Raw genomic sequence first — 23,989 nt, 5'->3', positions numbered from 1 at the left:
TCAGAAAAATTTTGGGCGCGAAATTCGCCGGATTTTTTTGCGGAATAACGTCTGGACCAAATAATAAAATTTGAACTTCAACGAACTTTTTTTTTGTTCTTCCAAAAATGAGATTTTTCTTGTTTTTATCCCAAATTTTTTCTCGCAAAACACTTTTTTGGAGCTCCTGGAACACTTACGGGTGCTCCGGGAGCCTCGGGAAGCCCCTCTGTGCGAAATTTGGGGACCGCGGAAATTTTGACCGTTGGGTTTAAAAATTTTAAATTTGTGACGGTTGGGGATTTTACACGCACTTTTTTTCCCGGAAATGGATTTTCGTGACTTTTAGAATTTCAGATGCCATAATTTCAAAAGTTTTCTTTCTGGACACAAAAAAACACAATTTCGCTGGAAAATTTAGCGGAAAACGCGAGAAAATTGCGAAAAAGTAAATGTGTGAGGGAGACGGATAGCGGGAAAATGCATCCATCTCATTTTCTCTCCAACAAAATGTACTAAAAAAGGGCGCCAATTTCAAAAAGTAATCAAAAAAAGCATGAAATTTGTATGGGGGCGCTACGAAGGGGGGCTCTGAGGGGGACATGAATGTCGTTGAAGGCAGTCTACTGATATAAGGAGTCTCTGTACCAAATTCCATCGCGATCGAACCAACCTTTATATAGATAAAAAAAAGTTTTTCTGTAACTAAATGGATGAAATAAATAAATAAAAAAAGAGATTTTTTTTTACATTTTACGTATATGTAATTAATATACTTCCACCAAATACATATCGTGATTAATGTAATCAGTATTTATACACTTTGTTTTCATCAATTTATAATTTAAAATTCATAATTTACAGGATTTTTCGCAAAAATTTGTTTGATACAAATTTTTTATTTGCTTCCCATTTTATTTTTTTTTGTTAAAATCTGTTTTTTTTTTGTTGAAATTCATTTTTGTTAATTAATTCTTGTTCGAAATTTGTAATTTTATTTAATTTAGTATGGAAAAAAATCATTGAAAAATTTTCCAGGTGAGTGAAAAACATTGATTTAATAAATTTTTTTTTAATTTGATGAATTTTCTTTGAGATTAAAATATTTGTCTAAAAAATGTCATACAAGTCAATAAATTGATAAAAGCGAAAGAACGTTTTTTTCTCTATTAAAAGAAGATAAATAAATTCCTCAAATTAACTTTTTCATTGAAAAACAATTCACATTTTCATTTTCCTCCCCATTTTTTCTCTATTGGCTAATATTGCAATTATATTCTTTTTTTTCATTCATTTACTACTCTTTCTTTTTCCTTGTTCTCTTTTTTTTCATTTTTAAATTTATTCAAGTAACACTTATTAATGTCTTTAAAGAGATTTAATTTTCCTTTTTTTCTCTCTTCAAAATTCATATCTTTCGTCTATTGGTGTTGAGTTTAATTTTTTTTTAAAAGAAATTAATTTTTTTTTCCAAATAAAAGCAATATTTTTGTGAAATAATAAAAAATATATAATATTATATTTTGGGGAATATGATTAATTAATAGAATAATAATAAAATAGAAAATAATAAAAACCCACTAATATATAAATAAAATTAAGATTATTATCTTGCTTTCGTTTCACATTACAATATGTTGTAAATTATTTAAAATAATAATAATAATAAAGTAACAGCATTTTTTTCTCTTTATTTTCCTCTTGTCAATTTAATGTAATAATTGGTTTATATAGTGTTGTGGTGAAAAAAAAAACTTTATTAATATGATTTAATATAAAATGCAAAAAATATCGCTATATAACTTCATGATCTCATGTATTTTATTATTTAACTAATAACACAAATTTCCTGCTATATAACCTCATTCGTCTCTCAGCATTTTTATTTTTTCTTTGTTTCCATCAACTTATTTATTACCAATTACTACATTTCTCTTGTTTTTCTTTTGTTTTCTTCTTAGTTGTTTGGTTGGCGCAATGTTATAGGAATTAACATTTAAAAGACGGCACAATAGTTCTTTTTTTAAATGTATTTTTTTGCGGTGTTCTAGTTTCCATATATTTATTTCTTTTTTTTTTAATAATTAATTTTCTAAATTTATTCTCATTCCCTGCAGAAGATTTTAGATGAAAAGAAAATATATTTTTTTGAATTATTGATGTTCTTCTTAATGAAAAAGAAAATTAAACGAATCAAAGCTGCAATACATGTATTAAATCACTGATATTGATTTTAATTTAAGGCTTGGGGCAATAGGTTAGTACACGTTGATTCAACACGTTAATCTCGAGTTCGAATCTTACGAGTTACCTCTTTTTTTACGGATAAAAAAACTTTTTTTTTTCAATAAAGAATTAATAAATTTATCAACTTAAAATTCAATCAAGATAAATTGAAGTTAAATGAATTTCCAACATGTTATACTGATATTTTACTTTAAAAAAATCTTTCTTTTCATTGCATCTTCTGCACGAAATAATTGAGAAATGTATATTTTCATCTGAAAATACGAGTGTTATCTCAATTATTTTTAATAGATTTTTTTTGTTAGGAAAAATGTTAGAGGAGAGGAAAGATCATTACAATGCATAAAGCGTTTAAGTTCATCTAAATATCCATCAATTTTTTATCTTCGTTCAATGTTTTCTCAATGCTTTTTGAAGTGAAAATTTTGATAAAACTTTTCCTTTTTTTCATTTTCAAAATAATCATTTTTTTGTAGAACTTTTACACGGAAAATTTCAATCACTTTTTCTTTTTGTTGTTTAGCTCGGAAGGAAATAAAATGTGTGGCAATTAGCATTCCAACTTTACTTTTATCATTTCTTTGCATATCCTTTTTTCATTTTATTTTTAAATTTATTATTTCTTAAATATTTTTTTTTTACTATTTTTATTACATTTTTTTACTTCATCTTCTTGTATACGAACAGCCAGAGAAACTCTAAAATGTTAACTCATACGTTTTTTTTTTACTATACAATGCATCCTTCAAGTTTTTTTAAATCTTTTACTTATACAAATATTTCTTTTTTCTTCTCCCACATTGTGTTTGATAATGTTTATGCATCCTTCTATGCTGTTTATGCTTTTTTTTATTTAAATACATTTCTTTTATAATATATATGCAATATTTCTTCAATAGTTATTTCCATTTTTTTAAATCTTTTTTTTCATTTTTTTTCTCTCATTTTTTATGCATCTCCATGAAACTGGAGAGACGTTGTTAACTCTAAATTTCACACATCACAAGTTGAAAAAAGTGTATAGAGTCTTTCTAGTTTAATCCTTTTTTTTCATTTATTCATTTTCAGTTTATTTCTGGTTTTACTAAAATTTATTGTAAGAAGTTCTATGTATCAGTTTTTCTTTTAATATTATTAAATTATATATATTTCTTTTAAATTTATCTGTTTAAATGTGGTTTTGTTCTTTTTGAAAATACAATAATGTAGCAAAGGGTAAGAATTTACTATTTCATTATTTTTTCTTTTTCAAGTCAGTTTAGTTGGTTTACAATTAGTCAACTATTTCTTCTTCTTTTTAAATATTTTTTTTCCTTCTCTCCATTTCAAAGTCTCTAAAGAGATTTTTATCGATTTCTTTTTTTGTTTTTCTTTCTGTTAAAATATTTGTTAGGGAATTAGAGAAAAAACAGAATTTTCATTTGGTTGGTTAGTTAAAAAACAACAAAAACATTAAGAAAATTTGGTTCAAAGAGGAGGGAAAACTTTTCATTCTTTTTTTTTGTTGTAGGTTAATATTTAGATTTTTCTTTAACACTTAATTTGCCACATTAAATTTTTTTCTTGTATGATTCTTTTTATTGTTTTCTAAATTTCTATTCAGATGATTTTTTTATTTTGTTGTTTTGGTTGTTTTAATTGTGAAAAATTGTGACAGAAAATTGATTGTAGACGCGAAGAAATTTATATTTTCTATAATTTTTCTTTTTCTCTAAAATGTGATTTGTTTGTAATAAAAATTTTCTATTCTCACTGCTACACAACAATCTTTATTTTTATTTGGCTATTCCAATCCATGGGAAACCTATTTGTGTTTAGTATGAATGAAAGGAATATTCAACAATTAAATCTTTTTTCAATTTAATCTAAAGCAACAACTAAAAAGTCTCACGTGAAAGAAAGATGGTGTGTAAAAGTAGAATAAGAGAAAGGACATGGCCACAAATACATGGCGATGTGAACCCAGACGGATTTTGACCAAACTTGCATCAAAGAGTCTCTATGGGTATAGAAAGATCGTGGTAGAATTTCAGACCCAGGGGTCAAACGGTTCGGCTACAATCGTTCACTGAAAATTGCATTTTTCCATTAAAATGTACCAAAATACAACAATTAAAGAAAAACGAAGAGCTACCACCGATTTTGAGCAATTGTATATATATTCTAGCATTCGTTTCTTCTTGTAAGTAGCCTCGAGATCCCGAGAAATTCCCGGGAAAAACTCGGGAAATTCAGAACATTTAGAAAATCTATATGAAAGATATAATTTATCATTAAAAATGAAGATCTTTTGCCCAAATCGACTCCATTTGCTTCAGTTAGATATAAAACCATCAAATGAAAGTACTAATATAGAAAAAGCATCATCACTGCTTTTTCATTTTGACTGGTCCTCCGAATTCCCCAAAAAATAACCTCTTAACAGACGTTAAAGATTACCACACTAATATAGATTTTGGTGGTAGGGGAGACCGGGGTAAAAATAGTCATTTTCGAATTTTCAAATGCCAATTTCTCCGAAGTTATTAATCGGAAAAATCGGAAAAAATTCTGGTGGAAAGCCCTACCAACCTATAATTTTTGACAGTAATTTGGAGGTTATGCGATCAGTACTTTAGGAGTTAAAAATGAAAATAGATTTTTGGCCCATTTCCCAAACTTTTGCGTATTGAGAAAAACGCGTTTTCCGAAGTTTTCCTTCAGCAATTTTCCAATCTGATAATTTTTCTCACTAGCTGGGTTACTACAGAAAACATTGCCAAGGTGTATTCTTCAATAACTTTTAATGATTTTTCTCTACAATTTTTTGAATCAAAACATACCCCTTGGGGTAGATCTAGTCATCCCATGTAAATCATATGGGAGATCGAAATTTTTGGCATATTTTCTATTCATTTGTTGCAAAATGGCGTGTTTGAGAAAATCGCAAAATTCTCTGTTTTAGTGCGTATAAAAGTGAAATTCCTTGTCGCGAATCAAAAGGTGAGAAGTTTAGCTATCAACTACTATCAATCTCTCAGGTGGAAAATTATTGGAAATGCCGGAAAATTCGACCGACTTTATTTAGCCAACTGGTGACTATATTTACCCGCCGCGTTTAAAAAAAGTCAGAAGCGGAAGGGTTCAGGAAAAGCTCGAAAACTCATATTTCCCGTGGAGATAGAGAAAAGGGGTCTGAGACAAAGTTGTAGGCCAGGAAATTTCCTATAAGAATGACCTATCGAGGAAATTTTCTTGCCCTTGGGGAATCCTGCAGATAAGGATTTATGCAAATTGACTATTTTTACCCCGGTCTCCCCTACAGATTATTGTATTTTTATTCAGAGGCTGAGAAAACTGGAAAAATGTTATTTTGTTTTACATCTTTCATTTTTCTTAGCCCCTGTTAAAAATAAAAGGAAAATGAATGGAGAAATCATCTTCTAGATGGAACCCGTAAATAATTTAAAAAATGAAAAGAAATGAGAAGAAAACTAACACTTGTGTAATTACGAACGTGTTCGCTAATGCACCTATATAGACAACAGCCTTCATAGTCATTTCGAACTACAGACACTTAAATTAATAAAAGAAAAAGGACAACGAGAAAGTAAAAAAAAGTTATGTTATTAGGGGGGGGGGGGTCTCTTGAGATAGCCTTTTGTTTTGACACATTTTGAATGTTTTTATTTTTCTATAAGTTATTCTTAGACTTGGTTTTATTGAAGTGTAAGATAAGAGATTTTCTCAGTCCCAGATTGGAAATTCAAAATTCTGTTCCAACCCCATCAAAATCTATCCTGTAGATCCTGAAGAAAGCCTACCTTTGTGTTTAAGGGTAGTTCTGTGAAAAAGTCGGAAGATTAGAAGATGGCGTCGCACAAAAAATGTTGAAAAGTGATTTTCTTATACATTATTAGGCTTCAAATGTTAGCTAACAAAAAAAACTATAAACTAAAAAAAACTTGAAGAAAAATAAATCAGTACTAAAGGCTTTGCCAAGAAACCCAAATTAAAATCATAATATTCTTTAACGAAAATAAAATTCGCCCAACACTGAAGCAAATGGAGTCGATTTGGGCAAAAGATCTTCATTTTTAATGATAAATTATATCTTTCATATAGATTTTCTAAATGTTCTGAATTTCCCGAGTTTTTCCCGGGAATTTCTCGGGATCTCGAGGCTACTTACAAGAAGAAACGAATGCTAGAATATATATACAATTGCTCAAAATCGGTGGTAGCTCTTCGTTTTTCTTTAATTGTTGTATTTTGGTACATTTTAATGGAAAAATGCAATTTTCAGTGAACGATTGTAGCCGAACCGTTTGACCCCTGGGTCTGAAATTCTACCACGATCTTTCTATACCCATAGAGACTCTTTGATGCAAGTTTGGTCAAAATCCGTCTGGGTTCACATCGCCATGTATTTGTGGCCATGTCCTTTGAGATATGTTTATTCATTTTTTTGCCATTAAAACCATTTTGGGATAACCGCTGTATGTTGAATTTGTTTTAACTAATTAATTTAATTTGTTAAGTAACATTTAGAAGAAAAAAAACTAGAAATTGCTTTCCCAACTTTCTTAAAATCTTTTAGAAGATTTCTTCAAGAACATTTTAGTTGTGAAATAAAAATAAAATCATTAGGTCATCCAATATTGAATGAACAAGGAAGTTCTTGTGTAAAAAAGACACCATTATAGAGATTTATTTCTCTCTCTTTTTTTATCATTTCTTTGTTTGTTTTTTTTACAACATTCTATCAGTTTAGGAGTTTTTTTTTATTACATTAAAGTTTTACTCTAATTAAAAATTGTTTTATATGTCATTTAGAAAACGGTTTTGGTGATTTTTTTTGTGTGTGTTATTCTTCTCTTTGTGTTTTCATACTCCCTACACCCACATTGTTTTCTTCTTCTTCTAATTCTTTCACTAAAATTTATCTCTTTCTTCATATTCTTAACATTTTGTGAGATTATATACTTTTTGTTTTTTTTTTTGGTCCACAATCAATAAGCGCAACTGAAAGTTTTTTTTTCTCATCAACTATTCTTGTATTTTTTCACGCATTTTTTTCTTTTAGAAATGTTATTCGTCTCTTTGCTTTCTTAATGTGATTAAATTCATTTTCTTAAAAATTAATAGGCGGTTTCTTTGTCTTATTAATGTCTACATTTTACAACACATCTATATGATTTTTTTCATTGAGAATATTCTTTCATTATTACATCATTTTTGTCTAAATTTTCATTTTCCTACAAAATGCCTCTGAAACACTTCTTCGTCACTTTAGATCTTTTCTTTAATTTATTTATTTATTTATTTTTTTGTTAAGGTGGCTACAACAACAAGATATCTTTTTTTTTGTTTCATTTTCACCAAAAAGCTACATTTATATAAAAGTATATGTTTCTGTTATTTTTTCATTTATTAAATTGTTTTCCTCTCTTGTTTCTTTCAAAATTTCATTTTTTATTTTTTTTTAAACACATTGACGAGGAAGAAAAGTGATAAAAGTCGAGGATTTTAGGATGGAAGAGATGGTAAGAATATATAGAATGGAATAGGAGGGGTTAGAGGTAAAGAATTCTTCAAAAAATTGCATAAGGGAGTACTGAAGTTTCTAAAAATCTTCATTCTTAATTTTTTTTATTTGTTCAAAATAAATTTTCATTAAGAGAAAAATCTTGATGTGTTCAGATGGAAATCAATGGTACAGGAGGGCACGACCTTTCGCAGCTTTGTCATTCAATTTTAATATGAATAACTCTTAATAAAACTTTAATTAAAATCGCTGAAATGATCAGCGAAAAAAGCATTTTAAGTTAATATAACCGAATTTTTTGTACGAAAATCGGCAAAATGACAGAAATAATTAATGAAAGGATAAAAAAGTCGATGAAAATGGTCAAAAACGCCAAAGTTATATCGTCAAAAGAAAAATAGTCCTATAAAAGCAATAATTCGATTGAAATATTAAAATTTATACAGTCAAAATAAACGAATCGAAGTCAAAAGCGCACAAGTTATTCTGGGAAAAGAAAATATAGCGGATTGAAATGTTTATTGCAACACTTCCAATCCAATACTAGAATTGGTCAAAAAGACCGAAGTACATTGATGAGAGACATCTGTCAGAATGATTCGGTCAAATTACATTTTCGCTAAAGTTCTTTCATTTATTGAATTGGTCAAAATCCTCATTGAATGAAACTGTTCCACCAAATTAATTAGTCAAATTCCTAAAATACAGATTAATTCTGTTAAATAATCTACTAATTAAATTGGTTGAAAAGACCAAAATTTAACTGAAGTACTTTAATGGAAAATATTTCACAGAATAATTATAGTTGGGTAAATTCGAGGCAAAGGCAATGCTAGAAACTTGAAAATCGACTGCAAAATGGCGTCTATTTGAGCTATAATGTAATCTTAGTATGTTATAGCTGGCATCAAGACCTTTCCAACGATAGGTCATTTGACTTCCTAGGTCTCCTAGAACCTGAGATATCGTCATTTTTAAGTTTTTCTTTACAAGCTCATATCTCCGGTTCTACATAACCTACAAAGGTAGTTGACCTATCGTTGGAAAGGTCTCGCAATACTCTACAACTCTCTAGAACATTGCAAACCGATTAAAAGAACATTTATGGGTCAAAAATTTGTATAATTTTTGTCTAGATTCAGACGTTTCCAAAACATAGTCATTATAGGCTATAGCTCAAATAGAACCAAAGTTATTGTGATTTAAAAAAACGTGAAAGATTGAAAAAAAAAATTCTCGTAAATATTTCAACAAAAGGTAGAAACTAAAGTTTTTTTAACTGTAAAACGACATTTGAGCGTTTTCTTCCCCCTTCATCAGGCCTAAAAAAGTTTCTTACAATTTTATCTCTAATATTTGTTTTTACGTTAATTTTTAATTAGTTTTGTAATTTTAATCTCTCATTAAAGGAATTTTAAATAGAAATTTAATTTTCTCCAATCCATTAATTAGAATGAAGATTTTATTCTCTTCCTTCGTACTCATAAAGTGAAGAACTAAGAAAGGATTTTGTGGTAAGTAGATGATTTAAAAAAAATGATCGTGCTGTGGTAAAGGCACAAAATGCTCTAAATCCCTTCTTCTTTTCTCATTCTTGTCTAGAATATTAGAACATTTTGTTTCTATCACCTGCACAGAGTCTTATGTAGTTTGTTTGTTACTGTTAGCAATAGATTCTAGAGATTATATTTTATTTCATGCTGAAATACGTTGTTCTTCATTACATTCGCTTCATTTTCTTGTTCTCTCTTTCTAAGTTGGTTAAAATGTTCTTTTGTTTGTTTTTTTTTTTCTTTTGTGTAAGTGAAAAGATTCTTACACAAAAAATTGTAATATATATAATAATTCATCCTTAAAGTTACACAGTACATTGTTTTTTTTTTGCAGTACATTTAAGCCAGAAAACAGCTCTCATTTCATCATTTATATATTATATAAGATAGTTTCTTTCTTTTTCATCTATATAGATTTATTATATATATATATTTATTTTTTTTAAATACACCCGCAATGTGCTTCGATCCGTTGGAAATTCCATTCTTTCGCAATCCTACATTATTTAGTAAATCTCTAAAATTCTACGCAAAACGTTCTTTCTCTATAATTTCTGTTTGTTAATTCTCTTTCTTTTTTTTTCTTTAAATTTCATTTAATGCCTATTTCCCCTATTTAGCTCATCTACTTGGTATTTTTTTTCTTTTCTTCTTTCTCTCTGAATTTTTTCTCCTTGTTCCACTTCCCAATCATTCTTCATCACTCCCACCCATCTTCTGTTTGACTTTATAAATATATATACCATATATAATAGTTTAATAATATAATGTTAACTTGTTTTATTCATCTTCATATTTTTTTCTTTCATTAATATATATTTTTTTAATAATAGTATTTATTATGAACCCATTGGGTTTAAACACTGCACCACTAAATACCCCTCGCCATTCAATTTTCTTCTAACACTTGCTTTCTTCTTTTTTTCTTTCATTTAAACGTGATTTCTTCACATCTTTTATTTATTTTTTTATTCCTCAAAACCAATATATTCTCTACAAAATCATTTCTGTGGGATTTCTTGTCAATTTCATTTTTTTATATTGAATTTATCTACGTCCCAAGGTCCTCCTTTCCTCAATTTGTTTTTTTTTCTACGTCTCTGTGGCCTAAAAAGTTTTGTCAATGTCCTCGTATTATATTCTTCTCTAATCCTCAATCTCGTCCTTTTCTTTTCTCTTGATAATTTTGGCTCTTTGATTTTTATTTTCTTTACTTTTCCCCCCACAAAGAATGCCTCTAATTCTTTATTTATTCATTTTTTTCAATACAAATAAAGCGTATTTAGTTGGTCTTTTAGTGCAAGTTAAGAATAGAAGAAAATCAGGTGTTAAATTTCTTTTTTTTTCCTAAAATTCATTTCTTCTTTATCAGTGTGTGAAATTAAAGAAAGAAAAATTTCAGTCTGTTTTAGTATTTAGAACAAAAATCTTTTTCATTTCTTCTCCTTTAATTCCCAGCAATGAAATTCTTGAGTAAAAAAAATCTCTGCTTGTGGCAAAAGAGAAGTTTTCTTTCTTACTAAACAGACTGTTTTTCTTTGCGTGTTAATTTTTTCTTTTTACCTAAATTAATTTACATTATTTCTTCCCATTTGAGTGAAATGCAAAGAAATTAAAATAAAAAAATAGCGTGTGAAAATTTGAGGGGCACACCGTGATATAAACAGCCCAAATTCTTGTCATTACTCTCCGCATCATCCATGTCTGCGCATTTTTTTCACCTTTCTCACAGCTTCTGCAGCATTTTTTTTTCTTTTTTTTACATTCAATTTGCATTGAACGTCAGTACAAAGAGAAAATATTCGTCTCTTTGTTGAAAACAAATATATTTTTTTTTAGTAAAAGTTGCTGAACATTGAAGTAAAATCTCATAATTTAGCCACTGCAAAGTTATTTTTTGCACAAAAAATAAATGTGAGAGTTATTCTTCAATTCAATTTAAAAGAGAAGATTTAATAAGAATAACTTTCAAAGGAGTTTATTCGTTTGTGTATGAGAAAACCATTTTTTTGCGAAGAAATTTATCAGGAATCGCATAATCTTATGAAAATGATTCAGAAATCACCGCAAGAGAGATTTTTCTATTTTCCCTGCAGGACCACATAGAAAAAAATTCGACAAATATTTATTTAACACTTAGAGGATTTATGTGGACACCATGGCCATTTCGAATTTTTAAATCGTCATAAATTAAAATGTATTGAACCTATCGTGATAAATATTACGTCTATGTGTAGGGATTTTTCAATTACTTTTAGTTAGGTTAAAGAAAATTCAGAAAAAGTTTTTCCTTTTAAAAGATAATTAAGCTCAAAGTCGAAATTATACGCGGAGGATGAAAATGGTCACCGTGGCCATTCAAATTCCCATACATTTTTGACAGCCTTTTGAGGTTATGTTTCTCCATATTTTTCAAATCAGGACCTCTTGTTAACTTTTCCACGATGAAAATCATTAGTGTGAACTCATTTTATTGCCGGAAGTGATCAGATAGTTACTTAGAGAACAGAATGAAGTGATTATTCAGGCGCATTAAGAAAATTAGCGAAATTGTAGCAAAAAAATTGATTTGAATTGTCAATTTTGTATTAATTCTACTCAATTTTTTTTCATTATTAATTTTTTTGATAAATTATTGAGAAATTGAGTGCAATAATGGGCCTTATTCAGCGACCAAGAAACCCTTGAAATTCGCTTGAAATCTTGAAATTTCAGTACAAAATTTAAAGATTTCAAAGGTTTCTTGGTCGCTGAATAAGGCCCAATATTTGAAATAGATTCAGAATTAATTAAACTTTCGATCTTCATTCAATAAGCAGACCTACAATTAACAAAACATTTAATATTTAATCTTTTTTTTTTATTATGTTGGATACGGTGACCATTTCGATCCTCCGCGTAGGTAAAAAATGTTCGGTCCTGCAGTGATAAAAATATCAATAATGACGTCACTTTTATCTCTTTCAATGCATGAAGCATAAAAATACTTTGTCAAAAAAGCTTCGATGAAGCATTTGCAGGAATGCTTTATGGAATGAAAGAGACACAAAATAGAATACTGACGTCATTGTTTGCATTTTTTGGCAAATCTCTGTGGTCTTTTTTTTCATAGCTGATTTCGCAATTGAAGACGGGAACTTTGTCGATTTATTCTTTCTTTTTATCAGATTACGCGCATCCCTTGAACAAATGGCTTTCTCATGCCGAGAAGCATAAACTCCTTTTAGAGAATTCTCATTTTTTTTATTGTAAGTATAAGAATCTCAAACTCTCACATTTCTCTTCAAGAGAGAATAAAAGAAAATAATATTATGCAGCTTCTAAGCGTATTTAGCGAATTTGTGGTGAAATAATAAAACAAAAAACAAAAAAAAAATACCATCATTGAATTAATTCTTTAATAAGAACAAAAAAAATCTTCCTAAACACTTCTCACGCACACACTCATCATCATCGTTAAATTTATTAATTTGTCTGGTTCAATAAAATTGCTTTGCAATCGATTTGTGATTTTTTTTACTAGTAATAAACGAAAAGAAAAATCATTTTCATTAAAAAAAATGCATTTTAAAATTAACATAAATTTTCACATTAATATACTTCCTCTATTCTTTAGCATTCTTTGCATATTCATTTCCTTGTTTTATGTTGTAGGTAATATTTCTCTACATTTCTTCTTCTCTCTCTTTTTGTTCTTAATGGTATAATTGTGGAGAAGAAGAAAGATTTTTTTTAAAAATAAAAACGCAATAATAATGGAAAATAATTCCCTTTAAATCATTATTTTCTTCTCCAATTACCACGAAGAAATGTTTTTCTTTTTTAATTAAATTGTTTTATTGTTTAGAAAAACTTCAGAAAAAAATATTCAACTTCACACGCAAATTACTAAATTAATAAATTAATAAATGAAATAAAAATCATTACATTATTAATATTGATATAAAATAGAAACAAAATAACGAAGTGAACAATAAAAAAAATCACTATTGAGTATTAATTTCTCTACTACACTGTATCATTAATTTTCTTTTCTTTACCTAACATAACGTTCTGCCCAATTACCCATCTCTTTCTAAATTTGATTATTTCTTTTTTTCTCTAATCTACATATTAGAGAAACACTCTCTTCCTTCTTCTAGACAATTAAGAAGTTTTTTTAAAAAAAATTTCTTTGCCTTTAAAACATTCATTGATTAACTTTAATATAAAATTAATTGTTTCTCATCTTTTTTTTCTTCTTTTTAAATATTAATCTTCACAATAAGCCTATAAAGAACAAAAAAAATTCTAATAAAGTTCTACTACACAGAAGGCATTTTTTTCTTCTTCTTTTTTTTATCCTACACGCAATTGAGTTTACTAAAAAAAAAACGGACCGACCGTTTTTTTTTAATTTTATTTTTGGGTTAAAAGAAAAAGTAAAAACATTCTAACAACATGCTAATTTTTTTTCAACTTCAACACATTCTTTTCTTGCTTTTTTTTTTAAAGTTAAAAAATCATTTGAAAGGAATGAAAATTCCTCATAATTATTTACTTTGTTTCTCGTTGCTCTATCAGTTCTGGCATTGGGTTACACAATATGTACCCTCATCCCCTCAAAAAAGCCACTAAATTTGGTTATTTCTTCTTCTTCTTTAAATATTGTTGAAGTGAAATGTGTGGACATAAAAAAATTATATAAAAAGACGTGCCTAGCACGCGATAGTCACATCACACCCGTTTTTTTTTGTCATCATTCACGAAGAAAAGGAGCTTTTTAAGACAAGAATTGTTTTTTGTGGTTTATACTTGCGCGTGTCCGAACTGGGAGGTCTCTCAGTGTGGGGATGATGCTTCACCAGGATGTGACCACAGAAGTTCATCATCTTCCAGATCAGACTTGAGACGTTTCTCCATTTCAAGAATCCCATTTGCCACACCAAGTTCATCCTCTTCCGTTGGTGTACCCTCCTTTGTTAAATCCCAAAGCATTTTATCTGCACCATTATTCGTTGCGGACCACAGAAGGGAGGATGTTGTTGCGGGGGGTACAACCGTTGAGGTAGTTGATGTGGATTTTGGCTGAAAGAAAATTTTAAATCATTTTAAACGCATTTCATTTAAGGAGATAACAACAAACGTTATAACAAAAGGAGGATATTCAGGCATATATGAGATTGAACCAGATTCGATTTTTTTTCATTTGATCTGCATTATCTTTTAGAGAATCCAAAAAAAAAGGAATAAAAAAATCACCAAATAATAAATCGAAATAAAATGCTGATTAGTTTCAAAATGCAAAATTATTTGGCCATTATTGCCAAATTCGTCTCTTTAGGGGGGGAGGGTCTCTTTTGAGAGCAGGTGAAATTAAATGTTTGTATTTTTCTTGGGTTTTTTTTCTTAAACTTGGTTTTCCTGTGTTGGTCACATTTAAGGACTTATTATTGAAGAGTAAGAAAATGACTTTCCGCCATCTTGAGATTTTCTTCAAAACCCAAAAGCAGGTTTTTCTCAGGATCTACTGGATGGATTTTGATGGGATAAAAAGAAAATGAAAGAGGAAATACCAATGCAGATTTTGTTGGAACAGAATTTTAAATTTCCACTCTGGGGCTGAGAAAAGTGGAAAAATGTCAAAAATATCTGAACAAAAGTAACATTTTCCCATTTTTCTCAGCCCCTGAATAGAAATTCAAAATTCTGTTCCAACAAAATCTGCATTGGTATTTCCTCTTTCATTTTCTTTTTATCCCATCAAAATCCATCCAGTAGAACCTGAGAAAAACCTATTTTTGTGTTTTGAAGAAAATCACAAGATGGCGGAAAGTGATTTTCTTACTGAAAAATAATTTTTATGACTGTAGACTTTGACTGTAGACTTTGACTTTGATTTTCTTACTCTTTAATAATATGTCTTTAAATGTGGGCAACACCGGAATACCAAGTTTAAGAAAAACTCGAAGAAAAATGAAGAAATTAAAAATATATAAATTGTAACAGCTATCCCAAGAGACCCCCCTTAAATGTTTCAAAACATTCCCGACAATGTTTTGCGAATGTATCTTGATGAATTTCGTTTGTCACTACAAAATGTTTATTGTAAATGTTTTGAAACATTTAATGAGACTTTGGCAATTGCAGGTCTTTTTGTATTTTTTGCATTTTGAACCTAATCAGTATTTCTTTAGTTTGTTATTTGGCGATTTCTTGTTTTTTACTGATTTTCTAAAAAATAATGCAGATCAAAAAAAAAGGTTCAAATATTTAAATGTTTCAATACATTTTCGACTGTGTTTCGTCAATGCATCTTGATGAATTTCGCTTGTTGAAACATGAAACGTTTGTTGTGAATGTTTTGAAACATTGACAATAACCGCGCAGTTTTTTTTATTTTGTATAAAATCTTTGGCGCCTTTTTTTTAAGTTTTTCAGTATAAGTTTTTTTTTTAAACATTTTATCATTATTTCTTGATTCTCTAAAAGATAATGCATATCAAAATTCTTCTTCTAAACTACCTCCTCACCCGTATATGCCTGAATAGCCTCCTTTGTGGAATTATAATAACTAAAATAAGAAGAGAAAATGATTCACATTTTGGGAAAACTCACCTTTAGACTGAGCGAAAGGTCAAATGGGGCCATTGGATCATTGTTGGCCGCCTGTAGACGACATTCAGCCAATTGTTTCTCAATGTGTGTCAATTCCAATTCTTTCGTTGCACCACTATTAATCCACTGAGCTGTTGCACCACTCAAGGATGTCCCGGTGGGTCCACTAAATGTCGCCCGTGGTGCTATACCACCAATATCACTGTACAAATGATGACTACTCGGGGATGATGTGGCACCCGCATGGGATTTTGTTGACATTCTCGAAATTGGTCCAAATTTACTCGATGGCTGCGCCTCAAATGGCACATACTCATCATCCGCCAGCAGTGAATCCGAACGCACAAAGGGATCCCTCGATGTATCAATGTGATACGATTGTGGATTTGTATTTGATGTGGAATTCCAATACATCTCCTCCTTCATGTGATGATGATGATGTGGTGCATAGAGATTTGTCCCATTGACACCTGTTGGTGGTGGTGGTGGTGCCATGTGCGTTGTCACAGTTGGATGATGTTGATGATGATGCGGAGATTTGGTTGTTACACTATTTCCCGTTTGTGTTGGTGGTGCTGGGAAATCCTTCAAAAGCTCCTGCCGACGTTGCTCCAGCGATTGCTGCTGCTGTTGCCCCATTGTGTTGCGATTCATCATGGCAGCAGCAACTGGTGGATAATTGTTGTTCACATAATTCTGCTGCCCACCACTCATGTACATGGAATTTGGGGACATTTTCATCACATTCGGGGGCACCGTTGTATTGGGCGGTGGTGGCCCAAGGACACGATGTGACGGCGTAGGGGGATGTTGTGATTTGGGCGGAATTGGAGGCTGCCCATGCGGCCCTGCACTACCATACGGTTGTGGTTGTTGATCCCAAAACATTCCACCGGAACGCATTACATCGAGACGATCACCCTGCTTCGGTCCCCCCACGTATGCATCATGCGGGGAGAATTGCATCTGCTGCGGACTATGCGGCGGTGGAGCCCCATGCGGTAGTCCCGGATACATTTCGGCACCACTATATGGAGGCTGTGGGGGTGGTGGTGGAGGCGGTTGATTGGGATAAATCTGCGATGGTGGCGCTGCTGGGGGTGCTGACGGGGAAATCTGCGAATATGACCCATGTGGGAGCCCCTGTGCCGACACAGGACGATTGAGGAAGCCCCTATTCATCCCAGGTCCCCCTTGATGCGGCTGCGGCGGTGGCGGCATCGGGGGTGGCATATTGCCAAAATGATGATGATCATACGGCATCCGTGGCATCGTCAGGGGGGCGGCGGCGGCTGAAATCACATTTGGTGGCATTGCATTGGGTATGGGGCTGGGTATAACACTCGTATGGTGCATAATGTTATTCATTTTATCCACAAACGCCGGCTGCCCAATCATATTCCCCTGCTGTGCCTTCGTCCCACCAAAACGCATTGGGGACACATCGTCGGGCGTCATGTAGGGATGCCCCACATGCCCCATACCATCACCCATATACTCCATTTGCTCCTTTATCGATGTCGTTGGGGTCTTTGTGTTGATCTTCCGTGTCTTGGCACGATACCTATGCAATGCATTCATCGTTTGCAAATGCATCGAGAATAGGGGAAGAAGGATATTTTGGCTTTAAATTCTCAAATTCATTAAATTCTCTCTAAATTCATCCTCTCACTCACTCAATGTACTAACACACATAGTGGAAGAGACTCATTGCACAGATACGAAATAATTGAGAAGCAATTGGGAAATTTGCTGCTATAAAATGTGTGTCAATTAAAAACAGAGTTGATCACTTTATTTTTACATTTAACAATTAAAGATTTGTTTAATTTTAAATAAAAAAAATCATAAAATAAACTAATTTCCAGTTTCTTTCAGTGTACCAATTTTATGAGGGCAAACTAGAGCGTAAATTAATTTAAATATACACAAAACTGGGAAAAAACTAGTACGCCATATCTCGGGATCGACTTTATAGATTTTCGAACATATCAAAATTTAAAGCAAATCGCCCATACCATTTGCGAAATATTCGAGTTGAGAATTTTCAAAAATTTCGATTTTGACTTTAGCGCCTCTTGCGGTCATTCCTCGAAGTTGCAATGTTCTGGACATTTGTAGGGAATCACTAAACCTTTCATTTGCGCTTGAGTTGATCGAAATCGGACTTATAGATCAGGAGATATGACATGTTAAAGTAAGAACTCAATATTTTCAAAATGGCGACATAATTTTTTTTTATAAATAGATGTTACAGTGGGCTATAATATATCAAAATTTGAAGCAAATCGATAATGGCGTTTTCGAGATATTCATCGAAAATTTTGTATTCGATTTTAGCGACTCTTGCGGCCATTTATGAAACTTAGAATGTTCTACACAGTTGTAGGGCTTTTTAAAACCTTTCATTTGAGCCTGAGTTGATCGAAATCGGTCAAGCCGTTTTCGAGTTATAGCAAAAAAAACATTTTTTACTTTAGGCCGCCATATTTGCTAAACCGATTTTCAAGTATGAATTATCGATTAAAACGCTTCACTGAGCTCTACAACATACTAAAATTCCAGAACATTAGCTATAAGAAAAGTGGTTTTCTTATTGAAAAAAACTTCGTAAAAATTCATTAAAAAAATAAATCTCAAAACTATGAAAAGAGCAAGTCAATCAACTCTGTGATGACGATGGCATTGTGAAATCGATCCAATACAGGGAATGAGTAATTAATTTAAAGGCATCCAACTTATTATAGAATTAGTGTACATATAGGAAGAGAGAATAGAAAGCCCCATGAAACAAAAGTAAAGTAAAAAAGAAATTTAGCATAAAATAGACTCACTTTTCAAGCTCCTCCTCTGAATGGGCAAAGGTACAATTTGTCCCCCTTGGGCACGTACCACGCTGCGTTAAGTCTCGACACATACTAATTTTGTATTTGGTATTGTGATTCGAATGTGTTGTCTCCTGAAGTTTCCTATTCCCATAGTGCTGGACAAATTCCACAAGTCCAACCACAACTTGACGCACAGCCTCGAGTGCTTCGGCAACTTCGGGCCACGTGGGCACCGTACCCTCTGCTGTGGGATCAATAGCCGCCAGACTCTTGAGATGTGCCCGTAGCCCCGACAAATTAGCCGGATCACCCGTACGTTGAAGTGCCAGCACAAGCTCCTGCACTGATTGTGCAAATGACTGCGGTGTCTGGAGTTTATCAATTATACTCTGCATATGGGATTTATGAGCTGTATCCCCATACAGGAGTGCCGACCACTGATCCGGGGCAATACGGAGCCCTGCTTCCGTGGCAATTTGCACAATTTGTGCATCATGCTCCCGCCTCAGTGCTTCATACGTCCGAAATTCCTCCTTTAGTTGCATCAACGATGAATCCCCATCGCGTTTGGACACTTTAAAGCAACTCGCCCGATAGAGGAGTTGCACCACATGCCCAATACTCGTCTTCGATGCCTGCGGGAATTGCGGTTCGAGTCTCTGCACCACAAACATCACGAGCACTTTGCGTGATAGCGCTGACCCATCTTCAAGGGCAAGGAGGATGAGTTTCAGCACTTCTTCCTGCATTGCTGGTCCCAAAAATTGACATCCACGTGCACGTACGGCCGCCCACAGATTAGCACTCAATTGCTGCGGATTCTGATGTTGCAATATCAACTCCGTCACCGTACGCTCACCCAGTGATCGTGCTGCTCGCAAAGCACGCGATCTTCCCTCATCCTCAATCAATTGGCAATTTACAAGGGTCACAAGTTTCCTCTGCATTGGACGCGATAGGAGATTACTGGCACTCCCACCAGTTGAGAAGGGCTTAAGGTACAATGCCAACTCCTCAATACCCTTCTTTGCCACATTGTAGCATTGCAGATCATCTGGTTTGAGACTCTGAACACTCGGTGATGTCACATCACTCTCACTTATCAACTGTGGTGCATTACTCACGAGTTGCAGAAGAGCATAATTTATTGGTAAGTTGTCTAAATCGGTTGTTATTGTTGTCTACAAAGAAACAAACCGAATTTTCAAACCATTTAAATGAGTTTTACTTTTATTTTTTGCTGCTGCCATAAAATGGGGAAATCTTCCTTCCATCTCCACATCTTTTCTTTTTGCAAAATTAGTTCTGCAACGTCAGCTTGAAACTTTCTCTTCGCCCTCCGCGTGGCCAAACAGTACAGAGTTCTTGTACATTGAAATGCCCCCCAAAATGCGACTCTCCCGGAGACAATTTATACCATCACCAGGTGAAAATAAATATATCTTACATTCACTCTCAATTTATATTGACGACGCAATCCCTCTTACCACCTCTCTCTCTCTCTCTCTTTCTTACTGTCTTTTATGCGTTTTATTCTTCCTGAATTTTCGAGCAAGTACCTACATTACTGACCTATAAATTTCCACTCAAACAAACAACAAGTCACGTGGAAAAGTCCCCTCAATTAACAGGTGCAAAATTCACCTCTTTTACGAATAATTTTGTGAAGTTTTTAAAACATTTTTTAAGCTTAATTTTAAAAGAATTTCATGTTGGGAAAAAGACAACATTTTTGTCATAAAAAATCAAAGAATTTCATGGCCTAATAGAGCCATTGAATGACGGAGATTAGTATTAACTCTTCTCTTCTTCTCATAAGTGGAAGATAAATCTCTGAAAGTTGCACAATATTGTAGAGAACTGAAAGTCAAGCATAGAGTTGGTATATGTGGAGGAAATCTCTCCTCCTCTTTGCAAAGTAATACTGTATGTAGGTACTTATTTACGATACATTGACCTCCCTGTGAACATCCCCATTTCTCTCTTTCAGCCCACAACCATATTATATAGCAACACAACCCTTTGGGAAATGGTATGCTGTGAATTACTCACAACACACACACATACATAGCACGCAGCATACAGAGTCCAACATGCGATTGATAACAGATAAGATTATTCATATAGAAGACTTTCTGTATGCGGAGGAATCATGTAATTTTGTCGTAAATAAATAAAGGAGATGCATGGAAAATTTCTTGTATTTAAAATCAAAGAAACACAAGAAATAAGTTTAAAAAAAAATTAAGGAGTTTATTCATTTCTTTATTAGAAATCTTCTTTGAGGAAACAATCAGAACACGCGTAATTTTATTAGGAATCAAAAAAAGTTCAGAAATCATTAGAGATTTTTTCCTGTAGAAGGAGCTACAAAAATCCAGCAAATATTTGCCCAAAAATGCAAACAATGACGTCACAATTGTGCTTTCAGTCTCATGAAGCATGAAAATATCTTTTCAAACACATTCATGAAGCATAAGCATGAATGCTCTATTATGTCTTACTAAGCTATCCCACTTAAGCTCCAAGTGCTTAAAGCATCGTAACCGCTACATGAGTAGAAGAGAGACAACAAGGCTGTTTTCTGTTATTCTGTCTCATGTAAAATCTTAAGCATCTAGTGCTTGAAGCTTAAGTGCATTGAAAACGCAATAGTGACGTCATTCTTTGCATTTTTGGGTAAACTTTTGCCAATTTTTCCCAGTTAATCCCGCAATGAAAAATCACTTTGGCAATTTCTAAATAATTTTTAATTCTTTACAAGATTACGCATATTCTAGTGAGGAGTTTGGCTCGAACAATAACGAATAAACTCCTTTTCAAAAAAATATTTTAATAATAAAATAATAATAAAAAATAATGCAGGATTAACGATGTTTTTTTTTGCATTTTAATAAACCAGGACGTAATAATATTATTTTATTGATTAAAAAAAATAGTTTTGCGTTCAATTTCAAATATATATCTATTAAAAATTTATTATCATATATGGCAATATTCCGGAATAAAATGAAAAATTTATTTTATGAATAACAATGCAATTCAGGTGAGTGGGCGAAGAGATTTTATTTTCTGCCAGGATTGCATTTTTCCTTAAAAGGAATAAAGCTATGTACATGTTTTTGATATTCAGCGATGTTTCGATTAAGAAAAATGAAAACATAAAAGTCTTTTTTAATAATTAATAATCCTTTTCAGTATTTTCCTTTTTTCTCATTTAATAACTTTAATCAATTAATTAAAGAGATTGATAGAAAAATCTTTCGGTAAAACAAAATAAATAAAATCAAAAAAAGTCTGTCTAAAAAAAGGGTCAGAAATAATTAAAACAGACAGGATTGACAGGATAAATTGCCTCTGTTTTTAATTTTTCATTGTTAAATAAATTATTTAAGGCTCATTTGGGGGTTTGCGCATTTATGATAATTGTGGTGCAAATGTGCACAAAATCGCATTGATTTCTCCGAAAGAACTAATTTTTTCTGCATGAGCTGGGATGATGAATCCTGGTGGGATCTGTGTGTGATTTACCGGGAAGGACATGTCGGGACATTCGGACGGAGCCACAAAGGAGGTCAAGCGTGAAAAATCGATTGAATTGACTCATCTCGACGCAATTTTCCATCTCCCCATCCCATCCCCGCAATTCATCATTAATTTACTTTCAAATCTCTCTCACAGGGGGTGGAATTTGTCTGTGATGATTGAGTTATCTTTCTATCCTGATTGGCATGTCCAGAGGAATCTGGAGGAGGTGATATGGTTACACTTTTATGTTGTTTTTTCTTCTTTAACTTCTTAAATTACCTAATACAAGAGCTCAGGGCATTCACATTTGCCACATAAGCAAGCAAAACTGTGTGTGGTGGTCACACTTGGTCATGATGGAGGGGAACCCGGAAGAGTGCGTGGCAGACCCCGGATGGAACTATACTTGTGGTTACAGGCAGGCGGGTTATTTGTTTGCAAAGGGGGGTGCTCACCTGGTCAAATGGACACTGTTTCCGGTGGAGTGTACCAAGACACGTTCGACAAATGGTGTGGCCACAGCCTAAGCTTATTGGAGGACGTAGTTGGGCTGCAAATTCGTGGCAGCATACTGGACAGGACAGAAATTCTGTCCATTGGGGCGCCTGAATCGGCATTCTGAAAAGAGAGAGAGAGAAAAGAAATTAGTGAGGCCCCACGTCATATTGTTGGGAATTTTTTTTTCTTCTTCAATGTAACTTCCACCCCTCCCACAAAAAGCAAACGATTTCCCGGACGCACCCGTCTTTCCCAAGAGAATTTTCCTCAGCGTGTGAGCCCACACATACACACACTGCCTGCCAGCCAGCCCCCCTTCGTGTCTCGTGTGTTGGCCTCCGGAGAGCGCAATTCAACACCCGAGAGTTTTGGGTGACGCAAATGGTCTTTTTTGTTCTCCGCGAGCGACGTCTCTTCTTGTGTCCACCACAAAACGACGAGGAGCTTTTTTATCTTCTTTTCTTTTTCGCGAAAACCTCCTCACGATGATAAAACAAACTCAGACACGTTCGGCACAAGTTGTGGGAGCTCTCCGCGGGTTCTGCGCGCCTTCCTCCCGTGGGGTCAATGAAAAAAATACAAATCTCTGCCTCTCGCTGAACGATGTGTGCAAAAGTGCGTGAATACGTCTCAATTTCACAACTTCACCCTCAAATTGGAACATCTCACGAGGGGGGCCACTTTGGGGCTGCTACGAAAATCAATTTCCCCAGAACTCGCTAACTTTTGACCCCCAAAGGAAAAAAAAATCACACACATCCTTCAAAATTATCAGCCCCTCCTCCACCTACACGTACCCCCATGGGGCCCTTGCGGGGAAATTTCCATTACCTTAGCAGAGTGGTGATGTGAACTATAATAAACTTCGTCAGACAATCACGATGGGAGTTTAATTAAATGCGGAAAGAGTGAAAATTTCTCTCCATTTTTCGCCAACGTCGAGAAATTCCTGACATTGCCAACGAGACAGAGAAAATTTTCAGCGCCCCTTTTCTACCCTTTCCCCTCGTGCCACTGCGGAAATTCCATCCTCACCACCTGCCTGGATACACAATAATGGGATTTTCCTCACCTTGATATTATTCTCGCGTCACATTTTATAACTTTTTTACAAAAATTTTTCTAAGCAATTTTTTTTGACAATTTTTTGACAGTTTCTGACTTTTTTTTCTTCGTACGTCTCCTGCAACGCGAATGAAATAAAGAAAACTTTGTGAAATGTTGCTTGAATG

The 23,989-nt window shown here is 32.9% G+C and overlaps 1 protein-coding gene across 2 annotated transcripts; it reads right to left on the bottom strand.

Annotated features, from left to right (window-relative positions):
- Nucleotides 1-1,680: 1,680 nt before the first annotated feature.
- Nucleotides 1,681-23,949, bottom strand: LOC129791806 (roquin-2). 2 transcript variants are annotated; one of them, XM_055830337.1, is made up of 5 exons: nucleotides 23,830-23,949; nucleotides 22,715-22,877; nucleotides 18,738-19,912; nucleotides 15,904-17,467; nucleotides 1,681-14,373 (listed from the first exon to the last, which is right to left on the bottom strand). In XM_055830337.1, the coding sequence occupies exons 2-5, from the start codon at nucleotides 22,874-22,876 to the stop codon at nucleotides 14,128-14,130; spliced, it is 3,147 nt and encodes a 1,048-aa protein (XP_055686312.1). In that variant the 5' UTR covers nucleotide 22,877; nucleotides 23,830-23,949; the 3' UTR covers nucleotides 1,681-14,127. The 2 variants fall into 2 exon arrangements, with proteins under 2 accessions (XP_055686312.1, XP_055686313.1); XM_055830338.1 differs by lacking the exon at nucleotides 23,830-23,949 and adding an exon at nucleotides 23,589-23,780.
- Between the last annotated feature and the right edge of the window lie 40 nt (nucleotides 23,950-23,989).

This window comes from Lutzomyia longipalpis, chromosome 3, assembly GCF_024334085.1.
Source record: "Lutzomyia longipalpis isolate SR_M1_2022 chromosome 3, ASM2433408v1".
NCBI lineage: Eukaryota > Metazoa > Arthropoda > Insecta > Diptera > Psychodidae > Lutzomyia > Lutzomyia longipalpis.
This window is presented reverse-complemented; position numbering and strand designations above follow the sequence as displayed.

Excerpts from the sequence above, each read along its gene's own strand:
- LOC129791806 (XM_055830337.1), bottom strand. The coding sequence starts at position 22,876 with ATGCCGATTCAGGCGCCCCAATGGACAGAATTTCTGTCCTGTCCAGTA. Across the intron at positions 17,468-18,737 it reads TCAGAGGAGGAGCTTGAAAA|GTATCGTGCCAAGACACGGA; the intron begins GTGAGTCTATTT and ends TGCATTGCATAG. Across the intron at positions 14,374-15,903 it reads ACCTTTCGCTCAGTCTAAAG|CCAAAATCCACATCAACTAC; the intron begins GTGAGTTTTCCC and ends ATTTTCTTTCAG.